This window comes from Hippocampus zosterae, chromosome 7 (genome assembly GCF_025434085.1).
Source record: "Hippocampus zosterae strain Florida chromosome 7, ASM2543408v3, whole genome shotgun sequence".
Taxonomy (NCBI): Eukaryota; Metazoa; Chordata; class Actinopteri; order Syngnathiformes; family Syngnathidae; genus Hippocampus; species Hippocampus zosterae.
In genome coordinates this window covers 8249533-8270779 of record NC_067457.1, presented here as the reverse complement: position 1 = coordinate 8270779, position 21247 = coordinate 8249533, and the positions used below count along the sequence as shown (strand labels likewise).

Below are 21247 nucleotides of genomic sequence, written 5' to 3'. Positions count from 1 at the left end.
ACCAGGATAAACACAAAAATAAAATGTAAAATATTTTTCAGTTATTATATTTTTATCCCCAACCCTACCAGTATCTTTCAAGAGCATCTTAATATTATTTTGGTGCAATCTGTATTCAATCACAAAAATATACTGACTACATTAGTAAGAGCCGAACAAGGAAGAGCAATTATTGTTGGAGAAATAATTTTAAATTTTCACATTTCCCTTTTGCTTGTTGAGTGAAAAGTAAAAGGGGGATGCAGTGATTTATTTGTGCATTCCGCCATCTAGCGGATGCGCATTTACTGTAATCAGTCTGCCTGTCTCTCGACATCATTGGCATTAATACAGATAATCATTTGGTTTGAATAATTCCCGGACCAATTAAGTGTAAATGTGCAATTAACTGCGGCACACCTCATGATTCTTCCCGGCATAATCTGGCACCGTTGAAATTAATATGACTCATACAGAGAAATTAATACACCATTGCTGTCCAAAGTGAGCCAACAGTTAGAGTAATAAACAGGATTCATTTGATATTTTTATTTTATTTTTAAGGGGGAAAGATTGTGGACGTTGTTCGGAGTGGGTAACGTGATTGTGGTTTGTCCGACAGTACGTGAAGGCAGCGTCAGCAAAGACGTGGCCATATCAAGTCTGCTGCGTTCAAGTTGCGCAGTGTCCCGTCTGGAGGCAGCGAGAGGGCGAAGTTTCACTATCTGCATTGCAGCCCGAGAGCTGCTGCCGGAACCCAACACAACAATGGCGACTCCCAGTCCTGACAGCACCTCCTCCAGCTCCAGCAACAGCTTCAGCATTGTAGGATCCGCGTCGCACCAATTCCACCAGCAGACACAGAGTAGCAGTATGCAAGGTACACAAACATATTTTATCTTGTCTGTCTTAAAACGCGAGCTGTAAAGAAATGTAGCATAGTAGCTCCCATAAGTAGGAACAGTTGTAAAAGTACATAGATTGATATCGGCCTACGTATGGGGACTTTTCAAAATAAAACCGTAATTGTTGTTGGATCATAAATGAATTGTTTTGACACGCGAATAAATCCATGGACTACAAATCGAAATGTAAATCATATAAAAACGAAACGTTCTATGAACACCGTGTAGCGCGTTTATGAATTATAACACGAATAATAATAACAAAAAGGTCTGTGCTCTCTTTTACGTTGAAGTATACATTTGACCGTTTCCGCATACGCCCTAGCTTGGTTTAGCTAACTTCAAACAGCTCCACAAACAACTCACAGCTATCAGGTTAGCAATGATGCAGTAGCCTCGTTTAGCTGCTGCATCGCCGGGCCTGTTTGGCATCTTGGAGACTTGTATTGCCCCCGTTTGTCACGATCCGCATTCCTACAAAACTACGATGTTTAGTAACGCAATTAATGCATTTCATAAGTAAATATAGGACCAACGTCACTGACGGTGCTGCCGTTCTGCTGAAACTAGCAGTGAGCAAACCAGGCCTGCATTGAAAGTATTTCTTTTCAGCCACGCCAGTTATGCGCACAATATCTCATTACAACTGAACTACAAATTAATTATAATACATGTGTCTCGTCACCCGACTTTTATGATTCAATGCTGGTGATTGACTCGAGCCAATTACACTTTCCCAATGCAATACAGATTTAGATCAAGTATTATTTCCATGAAGCATTAAACCCACCGTATGAATTGTAAATCGGCTTTCAATCCTGATTTATTATTGGATGTGTTATCTATTCTTAAATGTATTACATTGTTATTAAAGTCTACGGAACGGATCATGGGAAGGGTCACTTCCCTTGTCATGAAGCTCCCAGCTGCAAATTCTAGATCTGCCTTGGTTCAGAATGACAAATGTGTCAATCTGCAGATCCGATGTTCTCACACTTTCTTGACAAAGTGCGATGGCATATTAGGCAGCATCGTGTTCGGTGAGGGGTGCATAGATGGTTGCTGATGGATGATATTTCCATTGAATGATTTACTCCACCCCCTTCCATCATGACATGATAAATAGCAACATGGTTCTATTCACAAATATGTATTTGCATGATTTTAAGCTGTGGCACATGTGTAGTATCAAATCTTTGATCTAAACCCTACAGAAACCAACAGCTGCTGGAGATGTCAAAATGAAACAGGTATTCACATTTACCTTACTAGGGTGTTGGAAGTGATCTGTTTTACATTTTTACACTTTCTTTGGGTCTTATAATCGCAAATAAGATCAATATCTAAAAACGTCCCCAAACACCCTTCTGTTATGGTATTATTATTTAAAATTGTAATTTATATGCACAGTCAACACCTCGATTCATGAATGACACTTGTGAACAAAATTGCCAATAAGCTTTTCAAGCTATTCTTGCTTCGGTTCTTGAACTTTGCATCCATTCACGAGCATTCACAGCGTCAGCAAAGAATAAACCGTTATGGTTTCTCCAATACACGTTCGTCACCGGTGTCATGTACTATATTTTACTTACACCATGTTTCCCTAAATAACCCATAAGTAAGCCTCCCAATAAAGTGAAAAATTCAAGTCATGGTGTTATTAGAAAGTCTAATCTTGTTGCAGTTGGACAAAGAACAAAATAATACCTGAACATAATTGTGTTCGTGTTTCTGAATTTGCTCCACAATTTTGTTTGGCGAGATCTGCATTATTCTTAAAAGCAAAGCGTTAGTAAAAGCAGCGGTCGTACGCAAAGCCACAAAACAAAGTAGACATAAATTTGTTTTGGGGCTTGACCGGATTAATTCTATTCCTATTTAGTGAGAGTGGGAACATATGCTTTGGTTTGCAAACCGAGTCACACAACAGATAAAGTTCATGAACCGAGGTTTGACTGACCCTTGCATCTTTATTTATATCGTAAAGCTGCATGTTGTTGGGTAAGTTTCCTTTTCTAAATGCTTTTTTTTCTTTTAGACAATAATACACCGGACAGCATACCATACCGTTACTTTTATTCATGTTAACAGATGTTTAGGCTGGATTTAAAATCCAGATCCAAGGGCCCGATCCGGATATTTGACATACCGTTGGTCTATTTCCACGTACATTTTGAGTGAAACGTCTCTAATATGGCGTATGGAAGACATGCAACAACCTGCAAGCACAGACGCCCAAATGACATGTTTAAAAACTCAACCCATCAGCGGCGGTGTCAGCACAGACATAATACGATCCAATTTGTCCGTTTTCAACAGGTGTCGGTGGTGTTGTGTAGTGACCACAAAAAAAATAAATTGGCAAGATCCCATTATGAATCACATTCATCGCAACGGCAAAAATATTTCAGTTTTTTTTAAATCAACCAATCCACCTAAAATACACTTTCGAATCGTGATTCAGTTGTAAAGGAAACCAAATCAAAAGTAAGAGTGTGTTCTTTTGATTCTTACTTCAGGATTTCAGATAAGCCTGTCTGGAGTTTCCCAAAGTAAGCAAATAACTTGCACGCTAATCTCTCTGTGGGTACACGTACGCCTCGGTAGTCTAAGGTGGTTTCCCTCGCTTCTGTCATTCGGCTTCTCGACACCGTTTGTCATGACGGGCTGCTGTCAGAGGCACATTTGAATGGAGAGCTGTTCTATTTGACATGTCAAATACATAGGAAGGAAGCCACTGTATACTATTGAGGCAGACTGTGTGGTGCTTTGGTAATTTGGGAGTCTGTCCACTCTCCACTGCTTTACTCAACTTTGGCCAAGAACGCCATGTTTGGATTAGTACTTGATATTATTGGAATCGCTTTGCGCTTGATTTGAACAGGGGCATGGCAAAGAGGACGTAACACTTGTGATTGTGGCAGGCACTTTCCGTCACAGGGGGAAATGATTTGTTCTAGATCAGGGGTTCTCAGCTGGTGTCATCGTGGGAAACGCAATTTCCCATGATCCATTACTTGTGGCTCACAGTTATAAAAGTCACACGCAGTGGGAGCCTCACATTACGCACATATGTGCATGTTATTGTTATTGAGCATCTACCGTCAATGCTTTAAAAAAAAATACGATGTTGGCGTTTGAGTTTGAATCAATTTGAATGTATTTCGGATTTTCTCCAATCCTCACGGGGTCAAAAATGATGCACAGAGCCACTTAACTTATTCAGTACCAACCAAGTCTGAAAAGACGTTTAAATACGTCTTTGGGAGTAAATTATTTTTAATTTTCCCAAAACTTTTAACATGGCTGATTCCTCTTTCTGTTACCCCTTTCAAATAGTTACTGACCTGTCTGGTGTCAAATGACTTCCACAACGTGAATTATTATCACTTGCACGATGAAACGATATCCAGTTGTCTCAAATATGAATGATCTAGTGTATTTTTTTTGGATTGACGTTATCCGAGTGATATTTATTTATCCAGATGTTAATTTTTATGGTTTCACAGTACAGCTCTCGTCTCAGATGCCATTCTGTCGTGCAAGTGGTCATATAATGTTGTGGCTGGGTGCTGTAGCCTTTAGTGTGGAATTTATTGAGCATTATATAACGCCGCATCGCTTGGCACATCACGCCGTGTTTTGCAGTGCATCGTATTAAGATGTGCACGGTTGTGGCAATATGGACCCGCCTGTGTTTTTGTTCCGCCAGGCAAACGTAAAGCGCTGAAGCTGAATTTCGCCAGCCCACCGGTGAAGCCAGCATCCCGCCTTCCGCTCAATCCGACGCCCCCTTCCTTCCAGAACCCCCACATGTGAGTAGACTTCGCCAATTTATAATTTTGGCCGTTATCATGGTCAAAAAAAAAAAATCAATCCTGGTGAGTCAAGTCTTTGTCAGAGTTAAAATCACGTACCCCCTTCAATAAACCAAAGTCAACATCTCATTAACTATTGAGAGATCAAAAATGTTTTACTTTGTCTTTTTGCTCAATTTGAAACTTTACTCACCGAGACTAATTCAATACAATCCAACAGAACTCTCAACGTCACTTCATGAAACCTTTTCCACCTTTAAAATAATGACTATATATTTCGAACCAATAGGCCCACCAGATTATTACGCACAATATAAACGAACGGTTCCAATTTCGTACATTTTCAGACATGAGGCGAACTATCTGAAGCATTGTATGTCAAATAGTTTATTCAAATTTTACCGTATGAGTGTTTGCTAGATTTAGCCCTGTTATGCTAGGTTCACACCAGGCCTCATGTACTTTTGTTCACCGTGCACGCAAAGTTTGTTTTCAATCGGAGACTCCTCCGACAGTCGAAAAAAAAGTTTGGACAATGCTACTCAATCTGGTGACCGTTGGTTGCGTTCTTAACGTGTTACCTGCACAATGATATAAACGTACCGTATTTTCCGCATTATAAGGCGCTTCGGAGTATAAGGCGCACCTTCAATGAGACCGTTCATTGAAGGTGCGCCTTATACTCTTATACTTATACTTTTAAAACCGTTTTAATGTATTGGATGCACTGCGTTAGAATAGAAACTACAATAGTGTTTGAGGTTGTGTTATGTATCCACTAGATGGAGCTACGCTAAATGGAATGCAATCCAATACAGTTTTATTTATATAGCGCTTTCCCAAACGCTGCAGCTGTAACAAAGCGCTTCACAGAACATTTAAAATAATACGTCTAAGAAACCAGACTATTGATCCATATATAAGGCGCATCGGATTAGAACGCGCCCTGTCGTCTTTTGAGGAAATCGAATGCTTTTAGGTGCGCCTTATAGATCGGAAAATAAGGTACTTTTTGTTATTTTGGCTGCGAAATACAATCTTGGTTGAAAATTTAGCAGCTATCAACAAGTCAGTACACTGAGAAGATACGCTAACTTCCTCGCTCGCCATTATCGAAACCTGCTCCTTTTTTTGCTCAATCCCAGCAGCTATTGGAACTTTGCTTTGTTGTTTATCTGCCCATTACATTGACCGCCATGATATTGTGCCACATTTGTAACATTGAAACACGCCGTTTGTTGTGACTACAGCTTTAGGCTGGTAGGTCTACATTTCTCATGATTCATAGACAAGTAAGTAGTTCTAGTTACGGTACGATGAAAATATGTTTGCCCGGTAGCGATTGGGTGCATGAAAGTGAAATTGAATTACAGACGACAAACGGAACATCCGACATCCATTCAGGAGGCGTGCCGGATGACAAGTTGCACTGTTGATTTTTGAGAAAATTTCAAGGATTTGAACTGCGCCTTGTGATTTGAAAAATACAAGATAATATTAAATCAATAATGCCTCTTGGGTTCATCCTCCTCCTAATTTGTTACTTCCTCTGCTAATTGATTTCATCTTGTTTCATCCCTTCTGTCCCATCCTCACGGTCCTGTAGAGAGCGGCTGCGGACGCACAGCATCGAATCGTCAGGGAAGCTGAAGATTTCTCCTGAGCAGCACTGCGACTTCACGGCTGAGGACCTGAGAGACCTCGGGGAGATCGGCCGAGGGGCGTACGGCTCCGTCAATAAGATGGTCCACAAACCCACGGGCCAGATTATGGCAGTCAAGGTGACTCCTCGAAATTGGCAAATATTGCTCTTGTGACAACCCAATCTCAAAGATATGACCCACATCGTCAAATAAGTTGACGTTATAGCAGGTGCACACTTTGTGACGTACAATTTCTGAAGTCCCGATGTATGTGGTAGGTGTGTCAGAATCATCTCCGCGTCTTAACATAAGATCGCGGTTGCATCTTGACTCCTTCAAAGTGGAAACCGATCCCAAAAATGCGATGTGTGGTTGTGCTATTTTTGCCCTCAGAGGATTCGTTCCACTGTGGATGAAAAGGAGCAAAAGCAACTGTTGATGGATCTCGACGTGGTGATGCGGAGTAGCGACTGTCCATACATTGTTCAGTTCTACGGGGCGCTCTTCAGAGAGGTATGACAAACCTCGGGCAACATGGCAAAATTTATTTTTTATAAAGGCGTCTTGTGTTATAACATTTTGGTTTTTTATTTTTGTTTCAGGGGGACTGTTGGATTTGCATGGAGCTTATGTCTACCTCATTAGACAAATTTTATAAATATGTATATTGTGCATTCGATGATGTTATTCCAGAGGAAATATTAGGCAAAATAACATTAGCGGTAAGTAGAGCATGACTCTTTTACCTTTGTGTGTTTTAATGAGATTTCGTGCATATTGTCAGAATAACAGTTGGGGTTTTGTGCCTTTTTAACAGACCGTGAAAGCACTGAACCACTTAAAGGAAAACTTGAAAATAATTCACAGAGGTGAGCTCGTTGTTTTGTATTTTATGTGGCGTGTATAGGGAGTATGTCTTGTGTTAAACTTTGCAGTTAATATCGAATGAGGTTTCATTAAACGGTTTAAAGCATGCTCAGAGTGGGCAGAATAACATTGTCACATATTTGCCGTATAAGCAGCACGATGCATTCCGGGCGGTTTCAAAATGTCGGCAATTGTAAACACCCAATTCAGCACATCAATGACGTTTGTTGATATTTTCTGATCGCACTGCGCCTCATAATCCGATGTGCCTTATATATGGACGCATATTCTGATTCTTTGGACAAAGTATTTTAAATGTTCTGTAAAGCGTTTTGTTACAGCCGCAGCGGTTGTGTAAGCTCTATATCAGGGGTCCCCAAACTTTTTCCTGTCAGGGCCACATAACTTTTCCCTTCTCTGATGGGCCCGTGTCAGTTTGTAACATCAACGATCGTAGGGGAGCTTAAAAAAATTGTTTCCCAGAAAGCCACACATAACCAAATAACCCTTTCCAGGTTCTTTACAGAAAAAAAGTCAGGAAACAAATAATAACACTATTAATGAAATAAATAACAACTATTCTCTGAGTTCTTTGCAGAAAAAACAGGAAATAAATAATAACTATGTCTGCTACCGTCTTGTTCACGTGTTCTACTAATTGATCTGAGACACAACTAAAACACTGAAACATTCCATGGTGTGTAAATAACTTTGTGACCTTGATTTCAACCCTATTTGCGTCATGGGTCATTTTGCCCCGAAGACCACCTTTGTACTTTTTTTTGGTACAGCTTCCATGGAAATGTGAATAAAAACATTTCAAATTTTCTGCAGTTGGGGACAATCTAGGAAAAGTCATAAAATTTCAAGTTAAAAAATTCATCATCATTCATCATTTAGGGGGTTTTGGGGGCGTTTTTAACACAGTGACGGGTCAAAATGACCCAAGGACAACAGGAGGGTTAGAGGGCCGGATCAAATGTGCCGGCCCGCGGGCCGTAGTTTGGGGACCCATGCTCTATATAAATAAAGCATCGTACCATCTAGTGCAGAGGTGAGCAAACTACGGCCCGCGGGCCAGATCCGGCCCGTTGGTCTTTTTAATCCGGCCCGCCAAAGGTTGGTCCACAATTAAGGTTCGATGTGAATGATTGCATTCATTTCATTTGGACTTGTAATGGCAGGCATTTCACCGCCAGGGGGCGCATTGACTTGAAGTTGCAGAACATAGATGGGGAGGCGGGGATCTTATCGACCACCTAGGACCTCTGTATCGCTCTACTTCTACTGGTTTGATCACAACCCATCTGCAGCAATGCATAGGCTCAAATAGGTCATCAGCAACACTGTTGTCATTTAAAAAAGTATATTAACACAGTACTTTCATGCTTTTGTTTTGTTGATGTTTGATATGAACTGTCAACAAATGCAGTTTTTTTAAAAATTTACCATAGCTTGTGCTGGCCTGGCCCTTCTGTCAAATTTTAAGTCAATGCGGCCCCCGAGCCAAAAGGTTTGCCCACCCCTGATCTAGTGGATGCCTAACTCAACCGCAGCAGCTATTGTAGCTTCTATTCTATGCGCCATGTTATGTGGTGCGCCCTATACATGAAAACAGTTTTTAAAAAGGGTATTCATTGAAGTTGCACCTTATACTCCAAAGCACCTTTTATTGCGTAAAATACGGTATTTACACATCCCCGTTAGGACTGTTCAAAATTGAATCCCACATGATCGACAGAATTCTCAACGAAAACATTGCATTACAATGCGCCTCCCTTTTAGTATTCTTTTTTGTGTTGTTTTGATTGTACGTGAGGTTTTAATTTCTACATGCATAATAATCGTCATGATACAGAATTTTTCTTTGAAAGTTGGACTAAACCAAAAAGTCACTCTCAACCATTCCAGACATCAAACCTTCCAACATTCTCATGGACCGAAAGGGTAACATCAAGCTGTGTGATTTCGGGATCAGCGGCCAGCTTGTGGACTCCATAGCCAAGACCAGGGATGCTGGCTGCAGGCCCTACATGGCAGTAAGTAAAAATAATTACGAATTTACATCCATTTCTTTATCCGATATGCCAACCCGTTACAACTATGTATCAGATTGATGAAAGAAGGTGGGCTCAAATGCAGAAAAAGAATCTACATGAATGCAAACTAAGCATCACTATCTGCTGACAATATTACTTTGAACATTCATAATGTTTGTATTTGTGTTGGGTTGTGGAACTCGGTGTGTCCTTACTTATTTTTTTTTTAATGAATCGAGTGTAAACCATCAACTCTACATGAGAGCTTTGCTGTGATTGTGCCTTTTTCAGCCTGAAAGAATAGACCCCAGTGCCTCTAGACAAGGTTACGATGTTCGCTCAGATGTATGGAGCTTGGGAATCACCTTGGTAAGAAATCGCTTTCCATCCAACGCTCAAATCACAGCTTTCTTGTATTATCTCGCGACCAACTGGAATAGCGGTGTTATGCAACTTAAGATTGTTCGGCATTTTAAACTCATACGGTTTTTGTGTTTCCTTCCAGTATGAGCTGGCCACTGGAAGGTTTCCATACCCCAAGTGGAACAGTGTTTTTGATCAGCTGACGCAAGTGGTGAAAGGAGAGCCTCCACAGCTCAGTAATTCTGAGGAGAGGCAGTTCTCCCCGAAGTTCATCAATTTTGTGAACTTATGGTAAGCAAAAGTCATGCCGTTTTTAATTTAAATTGTCTCTCCCAATGCCTGCCACACTGTAGGCACCAACCATAGAACTGGAACGTGACTACGTGACATCCAAGTCAAGTCACCTCATTCATGCAGTCTTGTGAGCCCTGCCTTGCATAGTAAAGGTTTGAAAGTAATTGACAATAGATGCCACAAAATGGCATATATGGTTACATAACCCTCCCATCGAACCCTCTGCCAATTTAATTTGTTCACAAATCTCCTAGTTGTGACCATCTGTGTTATTTTTAAACAAATGACCGATCAATCTAAAGTGTTGAAAATTGATACAATGTTAATAGCTGGACAAACATGTCGTTATTTTGGTCTCTTGAAAAGTAATGGCTTTGGAGGCGAGAGGGGTCCGCCCAATGCCAGCAACAAGCAACTGTATGCGGTCCTTTTTTTTTTCTTCTCCTCAACACAACAAACTCTCTTCACATGAGGTTCATCAAATTCAAATTCAGTCAAAGTGGCTCTTGGTTGCTAAGGCAAATGAGAATCTGTTCTCATAAATAAAGGTTAAGATCAATACTAATATGGTAGTTGGCATATTAGCCTAAATGCCATGCTAGCATAAACTAACGGGACATTACACATGGGTAAGCAAATATATCAAGAGTACTTTACAAAACAGTAATTAAGTCATTAAATTCACAATTTGGCATTTACAAACTTGGTCTAGTAATTGATGCGTAGGGAGAGAAGCAGAAGTATAATTTCAGATTCCTGCGATGCAAACTGTGCCACCAGAGGGCGCCAAAGTAACATTGTTTTCGCTTGAGCAGAAAAACAACAGATCCGATTTTCAGGGGAGAACACAGGATAGATGAGGGCTCTTGTCAGTTGGAGCACTTCCTCCACAAACTGCTTGTATTCTCGATGTGACTGAGACAAGAGTTTTAGAATGACTTTTCAAATGTAGTTGTGAGAAATTTATTTATGTAAAAAAAAAAAAAAACATCCAGTAAATCTCCCTCCATCATGACGGTTACGTTCCAGAACACGACTTCAATAAGTGAAATCCACAATCTAGAAACAAAACCTAGCCATGCAATACCATTTACGGCTCTTAAAAAAAGAATTGCGGTCTTTAAACATTCTTTTTAAAGAATATGTTCTGTGTATGACTTCATGCTTTTTTTTCCGGGGGATTCTAAAATTACGCTCTTATCTCCCCAGCCTTACAAAGGATGAATCTAAAAGGCCAAAGTACAGGGAGTTGCTGGTAAGTGTCTCCTTTTGTCGGAGTGAATATCAAATGTCATGGAGTTAAGGTGAGAATTCCAACCTAAACATGGGGAAAGATTTCTTTTGTCCCCGGTTCCGCTCATTAGCAGCACATAGAGTTGTACAGTTTGGTGGCACCAGATTTGATTGTCCCGTTAGAGTGATAATATAATTCATATAATTCAGAATTGTATCTGAACTCTTCTAAAAGAAGTTTTTTTTTTTCATCTATATTATTAACGCGTGTGTTTGTCTTTCCCCAGAAACATCCGTTCATTCTCATGTATGAAGAGCGTTTTGTGGATGTCGCCACTTATGTGTGCCGCATCCTGGATCAGATCCCCGCCTCTCCCACTTCTCCCATGTATGTGGACTGAGGGCGTTTTTGGCGGGTGAGCGCACTGTCCTCCCCTCCCGTGCAGCGGGTAAGAAACTTCGCCCGGCGACTCCCGCATTCTTCGCTCCCGGACTTTTACAGAATCATCGATTTAGGAACGTTCCAAAGAAGAGAGGAACACAAGTGGTGCAATGGAATAAATATCGTGAAGCCAACCCTTCTTCTACCACACCGTCATCTTATTTCAAGTCACTCATTGTTCACGGAAAGATACGAAAAAAATCTACCAAATAAAACAAACAGACTATGACTAAAAATAGCCACCTTTTGGATTGTGCGTTATAGACTGTACGTATGCTTTTGTGTGTTCAGCTCTGTCAACACACACACACGCGACCGCGTCTTGGACTTTGGCTCCACGGTAACTAAATAAGTATGCAAAACGCGCTATCCGGGTAGATGATTATGAATATGGTTGTGTGGCTTTATGTCCTCCTTTCTCTCTTCAATGTGGAATATGTGAGTGTTTGTCTTAACCACACAATGAGGACAATAGCCAATGCTCACGCTCAAGGTCGTCCTAGTTTGCACCTCTTCTTTACTGCCATTGCATTCAAGTCACTGAGATAGACATCATTTTTCCTCGCATATTATTAGAACTATTTGGGAGAGTCTTAGGCCACAACAACATAGATTTCGAAACCCGTCATGTCCACTGTCGTAACCTCTGATTTTGTATACAGAACCTTACTGAATGGTTCAATAACTTTTACGGTAGCGATTGACTAGTGTGATTCAAGAAAATCAAGAAGAATGCAGAATATTTCTGAACGGTCTGCTTGGATGAAGCCGAACGTCCGACAGATCATTTTGTCTTTTGCGAAATAATCTCCATTTTGTGTGTCTTGATATGTATCTAAATAGGAATTTGTTTGATTTTCACATCAAATAAATGTTTATCTCTCGTGACTTGAAAATAATGACAACCCACAAACTGGCTAATGCAATGCTTGCCTGATGTAAAGTTACTTGATGTCCACTGATGTATATGTGTATGTATATAGTGCATCTAATCTGCTGTTCTTGGCAGGTTTTGCAAGACCATTCAGGCCTAGTCGAACAAAACCGCAAAGATGTTGGTTGGGGGAGTGCAGTTTGCAAAAAAGAAAAAAAGGAAAAGGAGTGGAATTTTCCATTTGAGAGCGGGCCCTGGTGCTTCTTAGCATCCTGTCTTGGCACTGTACAGTTTTATTGCTCAACCACACTGATCACAGATCCACCCTGCTGCATTACAAAGACAAACAGGTGTAACTATGTATATTTGAGAAATAGCCTCCCAAGGTTTTCCACCTCATAGAAAAAAAAAACAACACCAATATGCTGCTAAATGATGTTCTCTTCCACTTTAACTGTCGAGAGTGGTGAAAGATCACTTTTCATTTTGATACTCAACCGTGGACTCAGCATGTTCTTCTAAGCATGTCGCTCTCTGGCTTGCACTGAAGGTGGAAAAAAAAAAATACATGATTATGTATTTCAATCAAAATGCCCAGAATCTCCCGAATAGGGGCCAGAGAGGTCATAAATTTGGACTATTGAGATGCATTGCATTAGAGTCGGTGTTCTCTCTTTTAGGTCAACTTGGAGATTCTGTCACTACTTATCCGTCTGTCTTCATCTGTAATGCAGAGATGGTGCAAACCTACCAAAAAAAAAAAAAAAAAAAAGATATGTTCCTCACCTATGTTTTCTCACCCTAGTGAATGCAGATCACTGGGATACATGTTGTATAAATTGCAATCTACTAGAATGTTCATATTAGATTATAAAATAATATTAAGGGCAATTAATATTATATTGTATGTCTATCGAGGGTTACCAATAAAGTTCCTGTGGAAAAGACTGGACTTGTGTTCTTATTTTTTTATATATAAAAAGAAAAAGTACACGCTGTATTTTGCTGTGGTGAATTTATTGCCGTTTTACTGTCGTGTACAGGAATGCATGAATTAAAAAAAAACAATGTTAAGGAAGTCAGTGGCTAAGCAACATTGCAGCTTCTGTCAGGCATGTACTATCTTCTTCCTTGTTCTTTTTATTTATTTTTTTCACAAATTTTGTCATGGGCAGGGAAAATTATTGCTAAATAAATCCCCCCAAAAACAGATTCCACGGTTGCAAGGATGCAAGGTAAACACATCATAATATACAGAAGGCTAAAAATAAGAGTTCCCAGAATAGCTCAAATACTCCTTGATATTGACCGTAAGGTTGTGAAACGATGGGGAATGATTCCAGGACCTAATTGCTGTTTTGACCTATATTAAATATCAATATATGTTTTGGTATGTCAAGTATTGTATGTAGTGGTGGGAAACTAGCTTCACATTTCCTTCATTAACCAGTTGTATTTTTTGACTCCTCTAGATGGCACACTCTGTTCAACATTGGGCTTGCTATTTCGATGTTCACAACTGCTTCATGAAGCTAATATTTTTTTTAATCATAAATATTCATTGCCCAGCCTGACTAAGTACCCAAAGTTGTGAGAAAAACGACCCGTGTTTGTGTCAACATCGACCAACCAGCAATATGAAATGGGCGCATCAGTAATACGTCACTAATCACACTTTTTCAGGTGTACGTCATCAAGCGCGCGTTTTATACGTCACTCAAACTCAGCACGAACTCCGCTATCACCCACAATCAACTGTGCAGGTACAGAGAAGCGCCGACGTGAAAGATTCGGTATGAAAACCAGCATGTGGAGTCGTGCGATCCTTGACCACGCTCACCCAAATCCGCTTGTTAGTGCCAGCCTAACAGTAGACCGTTCAAGTGGTATCTGTAATTCTAAAATGAGGCGGAAAATCGCGAAAATATTTTGATTTAGCCTTAGTCGCTTGTCGTCGCTGCAAAATTCATGTCAGGGTCCCTTTAAACATTATAAAACCGAAGTACCGTGCACAAGGATGATTGATTTCCATTTCTTTATATACTTATCTCCAATAAACCCTTTTCCACCCAATGACTGTTTTACGTAAAAAGAAAAAAAATGTTAATCAGGTGTACATATTGTCACGGTTCCTAAAAAAATGCCAAGAAGCGAATGATCTGTGTGAATCCATTTATCTTTCTTTGGAGCAGGGACATGTTCTGCTTTTATAAAAATGTTGTATATAACCATGACCGATGCGACAACAAATTGGTGATCAATGTTTGCAGAGAACATGATGCAGTCTTGCATCTGAGCAGACTCATTTCCTGCAAGAAAGCAAAGAGCTGTCAAACGCGTTCTATTTGCATGTGCAACAAAGTGGATTTGCTTTTTGGGGCACCCCCGTCGTAAAAGCCATCAGGCAGTATTCACAGTAGAAGTCTGTTTACAGGTACACTTATATATCACATTTATTATTCACAAGTGCTAGTAAATTTGTGATGGGAAAATGATTTATGAAAACGATTAATTATGAAGTGGGTATTGCAGTTTGCGTCACGTTTTAAAAGATGAACGTCTGTGGTCAAATGGCAACACTGGGCTTTGCTATTCAATCCAAAATGGGGGGCAATCTCTATAGAAAGGAATGCCGGTATAAATACAAGTAAGGGTACAAATATTATGAAAAATAAATAACTGTGGCTGGCTTGGAGTTGTAAGGGGTGAACATTTTAGGATAAAAAATATTTGTTAGAAAAATGAAGGTTACAATGAAATTGATCTGACATTGTTTTAAATGTTTGCATGGAAGCAGAAATGATAGTTACATGCACAATTTCTGCTGCTTAAAATAGATTAAAATTAAACAATTAAAAAAAATCAAAGGCATTTTGTTTTTAATAAAATATCACTCAAGGATACATATTTTTAACAATGAAACAAGTTTAAAGAGTTGAAAGGGTCCCTCCAAAGAATGCTGGCATCTGTACACATGAGCATGTAAAAAAGTTGACACGTCCGTTTAAAGGTTTTTGTGATATAAAAAAAAAATTGAGACCAAGAAAAAAATATGACGTATTTTTTGGGAGTTACTGTGCCCTATGATTTTTACAACCCATTTGAAAAGCACATTGACATCTTTTCATGAGCTGAGAAAATGTGGTTGCACAAGTGAACACCCCCCCCTAATAAATGAGCATCTAAACTGCATTGAATTAAAAGTATGTATTGAGGATTTTTTTCTTTTGATTTATGTTTGACATCTTTTTTTTGTATTTATATGTACAACATATCAATCAAAAACAAAAAGAAAAAATACTTTGTATCACAGAAAGGTGATTTGAACAGCTGAAATTTATTTACATTTATTGAAAGTTATTTTAAATGGTGGCAGGTATATTCTTGATCCCATTTATTATAAATTAAAATGTGATCGGTAGATTCTGAAAAAAATAAAGCGACATCCCCAGTTATATTAGGGTGTGCACACTTGTGCAGCAATATTATCTCAGTTATTTTTAATTCCCTATTGAAAAATATTTTATTTCATTTTTTTAAATAGGGCAGTATAGGATATAGGACACATTCAGTGATTTTGTTCAAATTTTTTTCTTTCACCAAAAAACTGGTATTTCAACATGGGTGTGCAGACTTTTTATGCATATTTGTATTAATACCACAAAGCAAAGTGGATCAAATAAGATATCACTTATTGGTGATACATAAAACATACATACTAAAGGTGCACAGTGAGTTTTGTTCATATTTACATTCAAAGACTGAAGTTACACAAACATAGGCCCCAAAACTTAAAAAATAGAAAACAGGCTTCGAGTAGTGATGCTGTTAACACGTTTAACATTTTCTAAGTTGTATATGATAAAGCTTTATGGTACCTGTAATTGTCTGAAGAATATTTCATTCATATTCACCGGGAATTCGCTTTTTCAGGGATGACTGAATATTGAAAAAATACAGTTTTGAAACTGGTATCGACAACTCGTCTGGAAAAACACAAACCAGTGTTTTCAACTGTCTCTTCAGAGAACTTTACTGTGTTAAATCTATGACTCTATTACTGTTTGTATACTAGATGGGGTTTTTTTCTCAAAGACTCCTTTATACAAAAACTGTCATTGAGTTTCGAATGTGATTGCTCCACAAAAAAAAAAAATAATAATACATCCGCAAAAAAACTACTTGACCAATTTCCGTAAAACTTTGAATAACGGTGGTCCGAGGGACAACGTCTAAAACTTGCATATGTTTTTTTTTCAACAGGCACGATCGTGTGTTTGAGAAATTTCCTTAAATAATGAATTGATCTGAATGCCGCAGCTTATACACATAAGGTGCATCATGATAACGTCCGTTTTGGCGACGAGTCAGGATTGGCCTGAATCAAGATTGGAGGGGCCTTGGCTCTTCGGAGTTCGATGATTTTCTTCGCTAAAATGCCGTAGCTGGTTCTTGTGATCTGTACAGTTACAAAAAAAAAAGCTGGTGTCTTGGCCTTTGGCTCGTCTGTATTCACCAGTGCTCCAGTTGAAGGTCCATAGCAGAGTTTAAATTCATGTCAGTGACATCCAAGAACTCTGCATTGAAAATGCTGGGCACGATGGGCGTTGGGACATTGAAGGCAGCGGTTGAGGTTGGTGGCGTCAGGTCCAGCCACTCCATCGTCTCCCACGGGGTTTCACTGAAAGCCATGCTGACCATCCCCTGCACTTCGGGGATAGCAGACACTTTGTTGAGGGGTGAAAGAGGCGTGTCCAGCAGATCTCTGTTGGCCCCGACTTTCTCCTGTTGGGGGTGGTGAGGATGGCGCTGGTGATTATGAGGGCTGCTGTATCCTTCGCTGTCTCGGTTTCCCTCGTCTTCTTGGTGCCTCTCATCTGTGACCATCTTAACAGAGGTTGCCTCACCTCCCCTGCTCATTGGACCCAGTAGAGTGTCCAGGTGGTCAAAATGAAGCTGTGTGGGTGAGTGGTGCTCGTAGTGGCGGTGGAGCCTTGGGACGAGTAGGCTGGGGTACCCTGGGAACACAGTAATGTGAGGCAAGACTTTGGTTACAGAGGACCTCTCCTTCTCTTCTCCGGCGTTAGCTGGCATCTCTTGAAGAGAAAGAAGACGAGGGAGTCTCGCATCAGCTTCACGGTTTTGTTACCAAGATATCGACTGATTTTTGTGAAAGCAATCTTTGTTTCATGTCAATGCTCTCATATAAAAATTAAGTCCAAACTACCGGTAGGCTAAATCTTTTGTTAGATGCCTTTCAGTACAATCGCTAACTGAACAGTGACCAAAATATACATTGGCCTGCTCATCTGAATTATCTAACAAGATTCTAAAGAGCTATATCAGAAAGTCAACATCTGATATAGTAAGGCAGGAATAACGCAACCGGGTACTACGTCTAACGAGGAATGATTGAAAACTATAGGGCTAACATTTTTATGCTAACTTTGGGCAATAATTAAACGGAGTCCGAATGCATTCAGGCTGATTAAGGGTTTTATAGCTTGCCCTCTTTTCAGGTTTTATTTGCAATGAAAATGGATACAATGCTAACACGCCGTATGCAATATATAGTATAGTTGCGACAGACAAGATCAACCAGTCAGCCACCCGTTTTCTCAGCCGCTTAGCCGCACGCGGGAGTGCTGTAGCCTATCCCAGCTGCCTTCGGGCAGTAGGCGGTGTACACCCTGAACTGGTTGCCAGCTAATCGTAGACAATATCAACGAGAGGAGAGAAAGTGCTAAGGCCTCTTGACAAGGATTTTGCATCTTGGGCTGTATTCCGGTACTTTTTAAAAATAATAATTGATGAAAAATGCTCTTCTTCTATCCTTTTGTAAGGCTATCCTAAAGTAAGATGCTGTTGCAAACTTGACAGTTTGAAAGGAATTTTACATCTTACCCTCGTATGACAATAAAATGACAATAGATGCGCAATTCAAAATGCTCAATGAATTTATGGTATTGTGTAGTAAGATACCTACGTCGCGAAAGTGATGCAGAGAGGACATTTGGTTTATTTATATATTAAACTATTTGTTCTCCATTTGAGAAAGTTGAATTGACCAGTTGCACATTATTTGGCTTGTATGTGATGTCTTATTCTGTTGCTATTTTACTTCCAGCAATTTTCTGAAGAATATTTCAACTCATTCACTCCCAAAGACGTTTTTAAACGTCTTTTCAGACTTGGTCTAGAATTAGCTGGTACTGAATGAGTTTTAAGTATTCAGGCTCCAGTAGTTGTTCTGCCTTTGGCCTGTTGAAAAGCGAGGCTAGCTGCCGGCGGATGGTGGTGATGTAAGAATCGTTGGGAAGACAGTCGGAACTTTTCTCACCATGTAAACCTGGAACGGTGTAAACTTGTTATTGGGTGAATGGGCGAATGTTACACTACCCAGTCATGTTTGTCCTTTTTTTTTTTTTTTGTAACGCCTTAATAATTTGTGCTCGAAGGATTCAAGTGAAGCTGTATTTTTTTATTTTATATCATTTTTCCGTCAAAGAAAAGCACGAGGGACGAGTCTGTAACCTTCTTACGCTGCTAACGTAGCGACGAAAGGACAGTAAGTTGTCGCCAAACAGAGGACTGCTGAAGACTTTATATGTCCCCGTATAGTCAAGACATCTGTCTAATGCGAATTGATAAACTGCAAACATGCTAACTGTTGCTCAGCAGCAGTTCGAGGTAGTGTTTTTTTTTTTTCCGAGAACCTGCCCCATATATTTATGAGGAAATGATAACACGGGCTGCTTTGCTAAGCAAAGAAATACCTCGACTGCTTAGCATCAAATAACGTATTCAACCAAGTGTCACTGCAATCCAAATATTCAAAATAAACAGTGGTGTTGAACTGTTCTGCATTATACAAGGACGCGTCGCAAATATTTTGCTGTGCTCAAGTCAGAAAATACAGGGATTCCTTGCCTATGGGGACCAGAAACCCCAGCGAAAGAGGAAAATCCGCAAAGTAGGTCCCCCCCTTATGGATGTATATGTACATGTGTATGAGTATATATATTTATAAAGCCAAATTTAATGGTATACATGCATGTAGAAGTAAATGTTTGAAGTAATTAACATGACTTAATGCAATATACTGTATATACAGTATAAATATATGTATGTATGTACAGGTATCTGTATGTGTATGTATAGGTTAGGTTACTGTATAAATAACAAAATACAGTAAACATAAATCTGGAATATACATGTAGTACTGTATATGTTGCTTGATGTGACTCGCTGTTGTTTTTCTGACTTACGTGACCTCGCGGACGTTTTGCTGCATTTTCGCTAAATTTATTTTTTTGTAATGAATATTTTTGAAAAATTCGCAATGCACTGAATCCGCAATAAGTGAATCGCGAAGTAGCGAGGGATCACTGTCGTGTGATTGGTGTCACATAAACTCGAAATGAAATAGAATGCATCGTATTGCTGTATATGAATTCTGATGTTGTCACATTGGAGCATAAGCAATTTTTTGGGACGTATTATTTTTGTTTGTTTATTGGATCCCATTAGGTTGGGAGAGTGCACTTGCGGTTACATGTGTGTTTTATGTACAGTGGTAGAATTAGTTTTGACATTTAAAAAAAAAAGTGACCTTACCGCCACTTTCTATGAGGACATCCAAAAGTTCATCCATCTGCTGACTTCTGGTCAGTTGCTGTAACACATAAATGGTGAATTTAAATAATGGCGTTGAGTGATTTCATTTTGAAAAGACAAAAGTCAGGAAGCAGTCTAGAGATTAGCAGAGCAATTACAGAATCATTTCTTTAAAACCAAAGACCTGTAGACTGTTTGGAGTTGGACTATATTAAAAAAAAAAAGTAATCTGAAGGAAGCACGATACAGTAATTGGGGTTAAGCGAAAAACATTTCTTTTTATGGTATGTTAATGAAATTTAAATTGTTACTCTCTGAGAGTTGGATTTATGGTATGGTAAATGATTGAGTGGGTGCCATCTCGATTCTTTGCTATGAATTGTGGTCTGATGATGATGAGGCTTCTGTAGTTTTATTAGTAAACATGAGCAACAATTCATTGTGTTAAAAAAAACACATATTTCAAAAAGGAGAACCATTCGTAAACTGAAATGTGAGCAAACTTGGGTAATGGAAATGCCATTTCCCCATTCGAGCCCCAGAACAAAGTTACATTTACCTTCTTTTGATCATGTGCGGTTCAAGCTAAAGAGAAAAACTGGTGAAAAACACTTTATTATGGCTCGCTCGCAAATTCCCCCAAAAATAAAGATATCCACAATGTGTGACGTACGGAGCAAATGGTGTTCGCGCAATGCAAAAAATAGCACAAATGCACCTTCTGCGGCCATGCCAAGACTAGGGTATTCGTGAAATGAGGTGCCGCTATATTTGCTGTTTTTGCCCGACATTTTGCATCCATTTAGCATGTTTAAAAAAAAAAACATACTCCAACCTAAAAACAGTGCAGAGGACAGAGCAAATGCAAAAAGAAAGTTATTTAACAGGTGAGGGGTTTCAGGAAACAGAATACAGAGAAATGCTAGTATCCCCCCCCCCCCCCCCCAAAAAAAAAATAAAATAAAATAAGGGCCAGCCATGATTTAAGCTTGGATTCAGATTTACCTGCATGACTGCATCCTCATAGCATGGGGGCTGGCTTAAGTCAGACGAATGTGAGCTATTGAAGGAGACTTGGCACTTTTGGCCAACGTGACGAGGAGGGGGCAAAAATGACATCTACATGAAACAGGTGAGAAGTGACATTAGCTCTGAGCTGGAGTTTACCAC

The 21247-nt window shown here is 39.6% G+C and overlaps 2 protein-coding genes across 12 annotated transcripts in view; one reads left to right on the top strand and one right to left on the bottom strand.

Annotated features, from left to right (window-relative positions):
* The first annotated feature begins 625 nt into the window (after positions 1–625).
* Positions 626–13407, top strand: map2k4b (mitogen-activated protein kinase kinase 4b). Of its 3 annotated transcripts, XM_052072354.1 has the most exons (13): positions 626–859; positions 2099–2134; positions 3407–3439; positions 4600–4702; positions 6312–6486; positions 6742–6861; positions 6951–7070; positions 7166–7217; positions 9127–9254; positions 9546–9623; positions 9760–9908; positions 11121–11166; positions 11432–13407. In XM_052072354.1, exons 1-13 carry the CDS (start codon positions 748–750, stop codon positions 11543–11545), a joined length of 1266 nt encoding a protein of 421 aa, XP_051928314.1. In that variant the 5' UTR covers positions 626–747; the 3' UTR covers positions 11546–13407. The 3 variants fall into 3 exon arrangements, with proteins under 3 accessions (XP_051928314.1, XP_051928315.1, XP_051928312.1); XM_052072355.1 differs by lacking the exon at positions 3407–3439 and having other exon boundaries at positions 627–859; XM_052072352.1 differs by lacking the exons at positions 2099–2134; positions 3407–3439 and having other exon boundaries at positions 630–859.
* A 51-nt stretch (positions 13408–13458) lies between these two features.
* myocd (myocardin) overlaps positions 13459–21247 on the bottom strand; it is a 91009-nt gene continuing 83220 nt past the window's right edge. For 6 of the 9 annotated variants that reach the window (XM_052072344.1, XM_052072349.1, XM_052072342.1 and 3 more), the window contains 3 exons: positions 21083–21196; positions 20078–20135; positions 13459–17556 (listed from right to left, as the gene is read on the bottom strand). In XM_052072344.1, coding sequence (XP_051928304.1) covers positions 16973–17556; positions 20078–20135; positions 21083–21196 — 756 coding nt within the window. In that variant the 3' untranslated portion in view covers positions 13459–16972. The remainder of the gene's footprint in view (positions 17557–20077; positions 20136–21082; positions 21197–21247) is intronic. The other 3 variants (XM_052072346.1, XM_052072347.1, XM_052072350.1) reach the window with 3 other exon arrangements.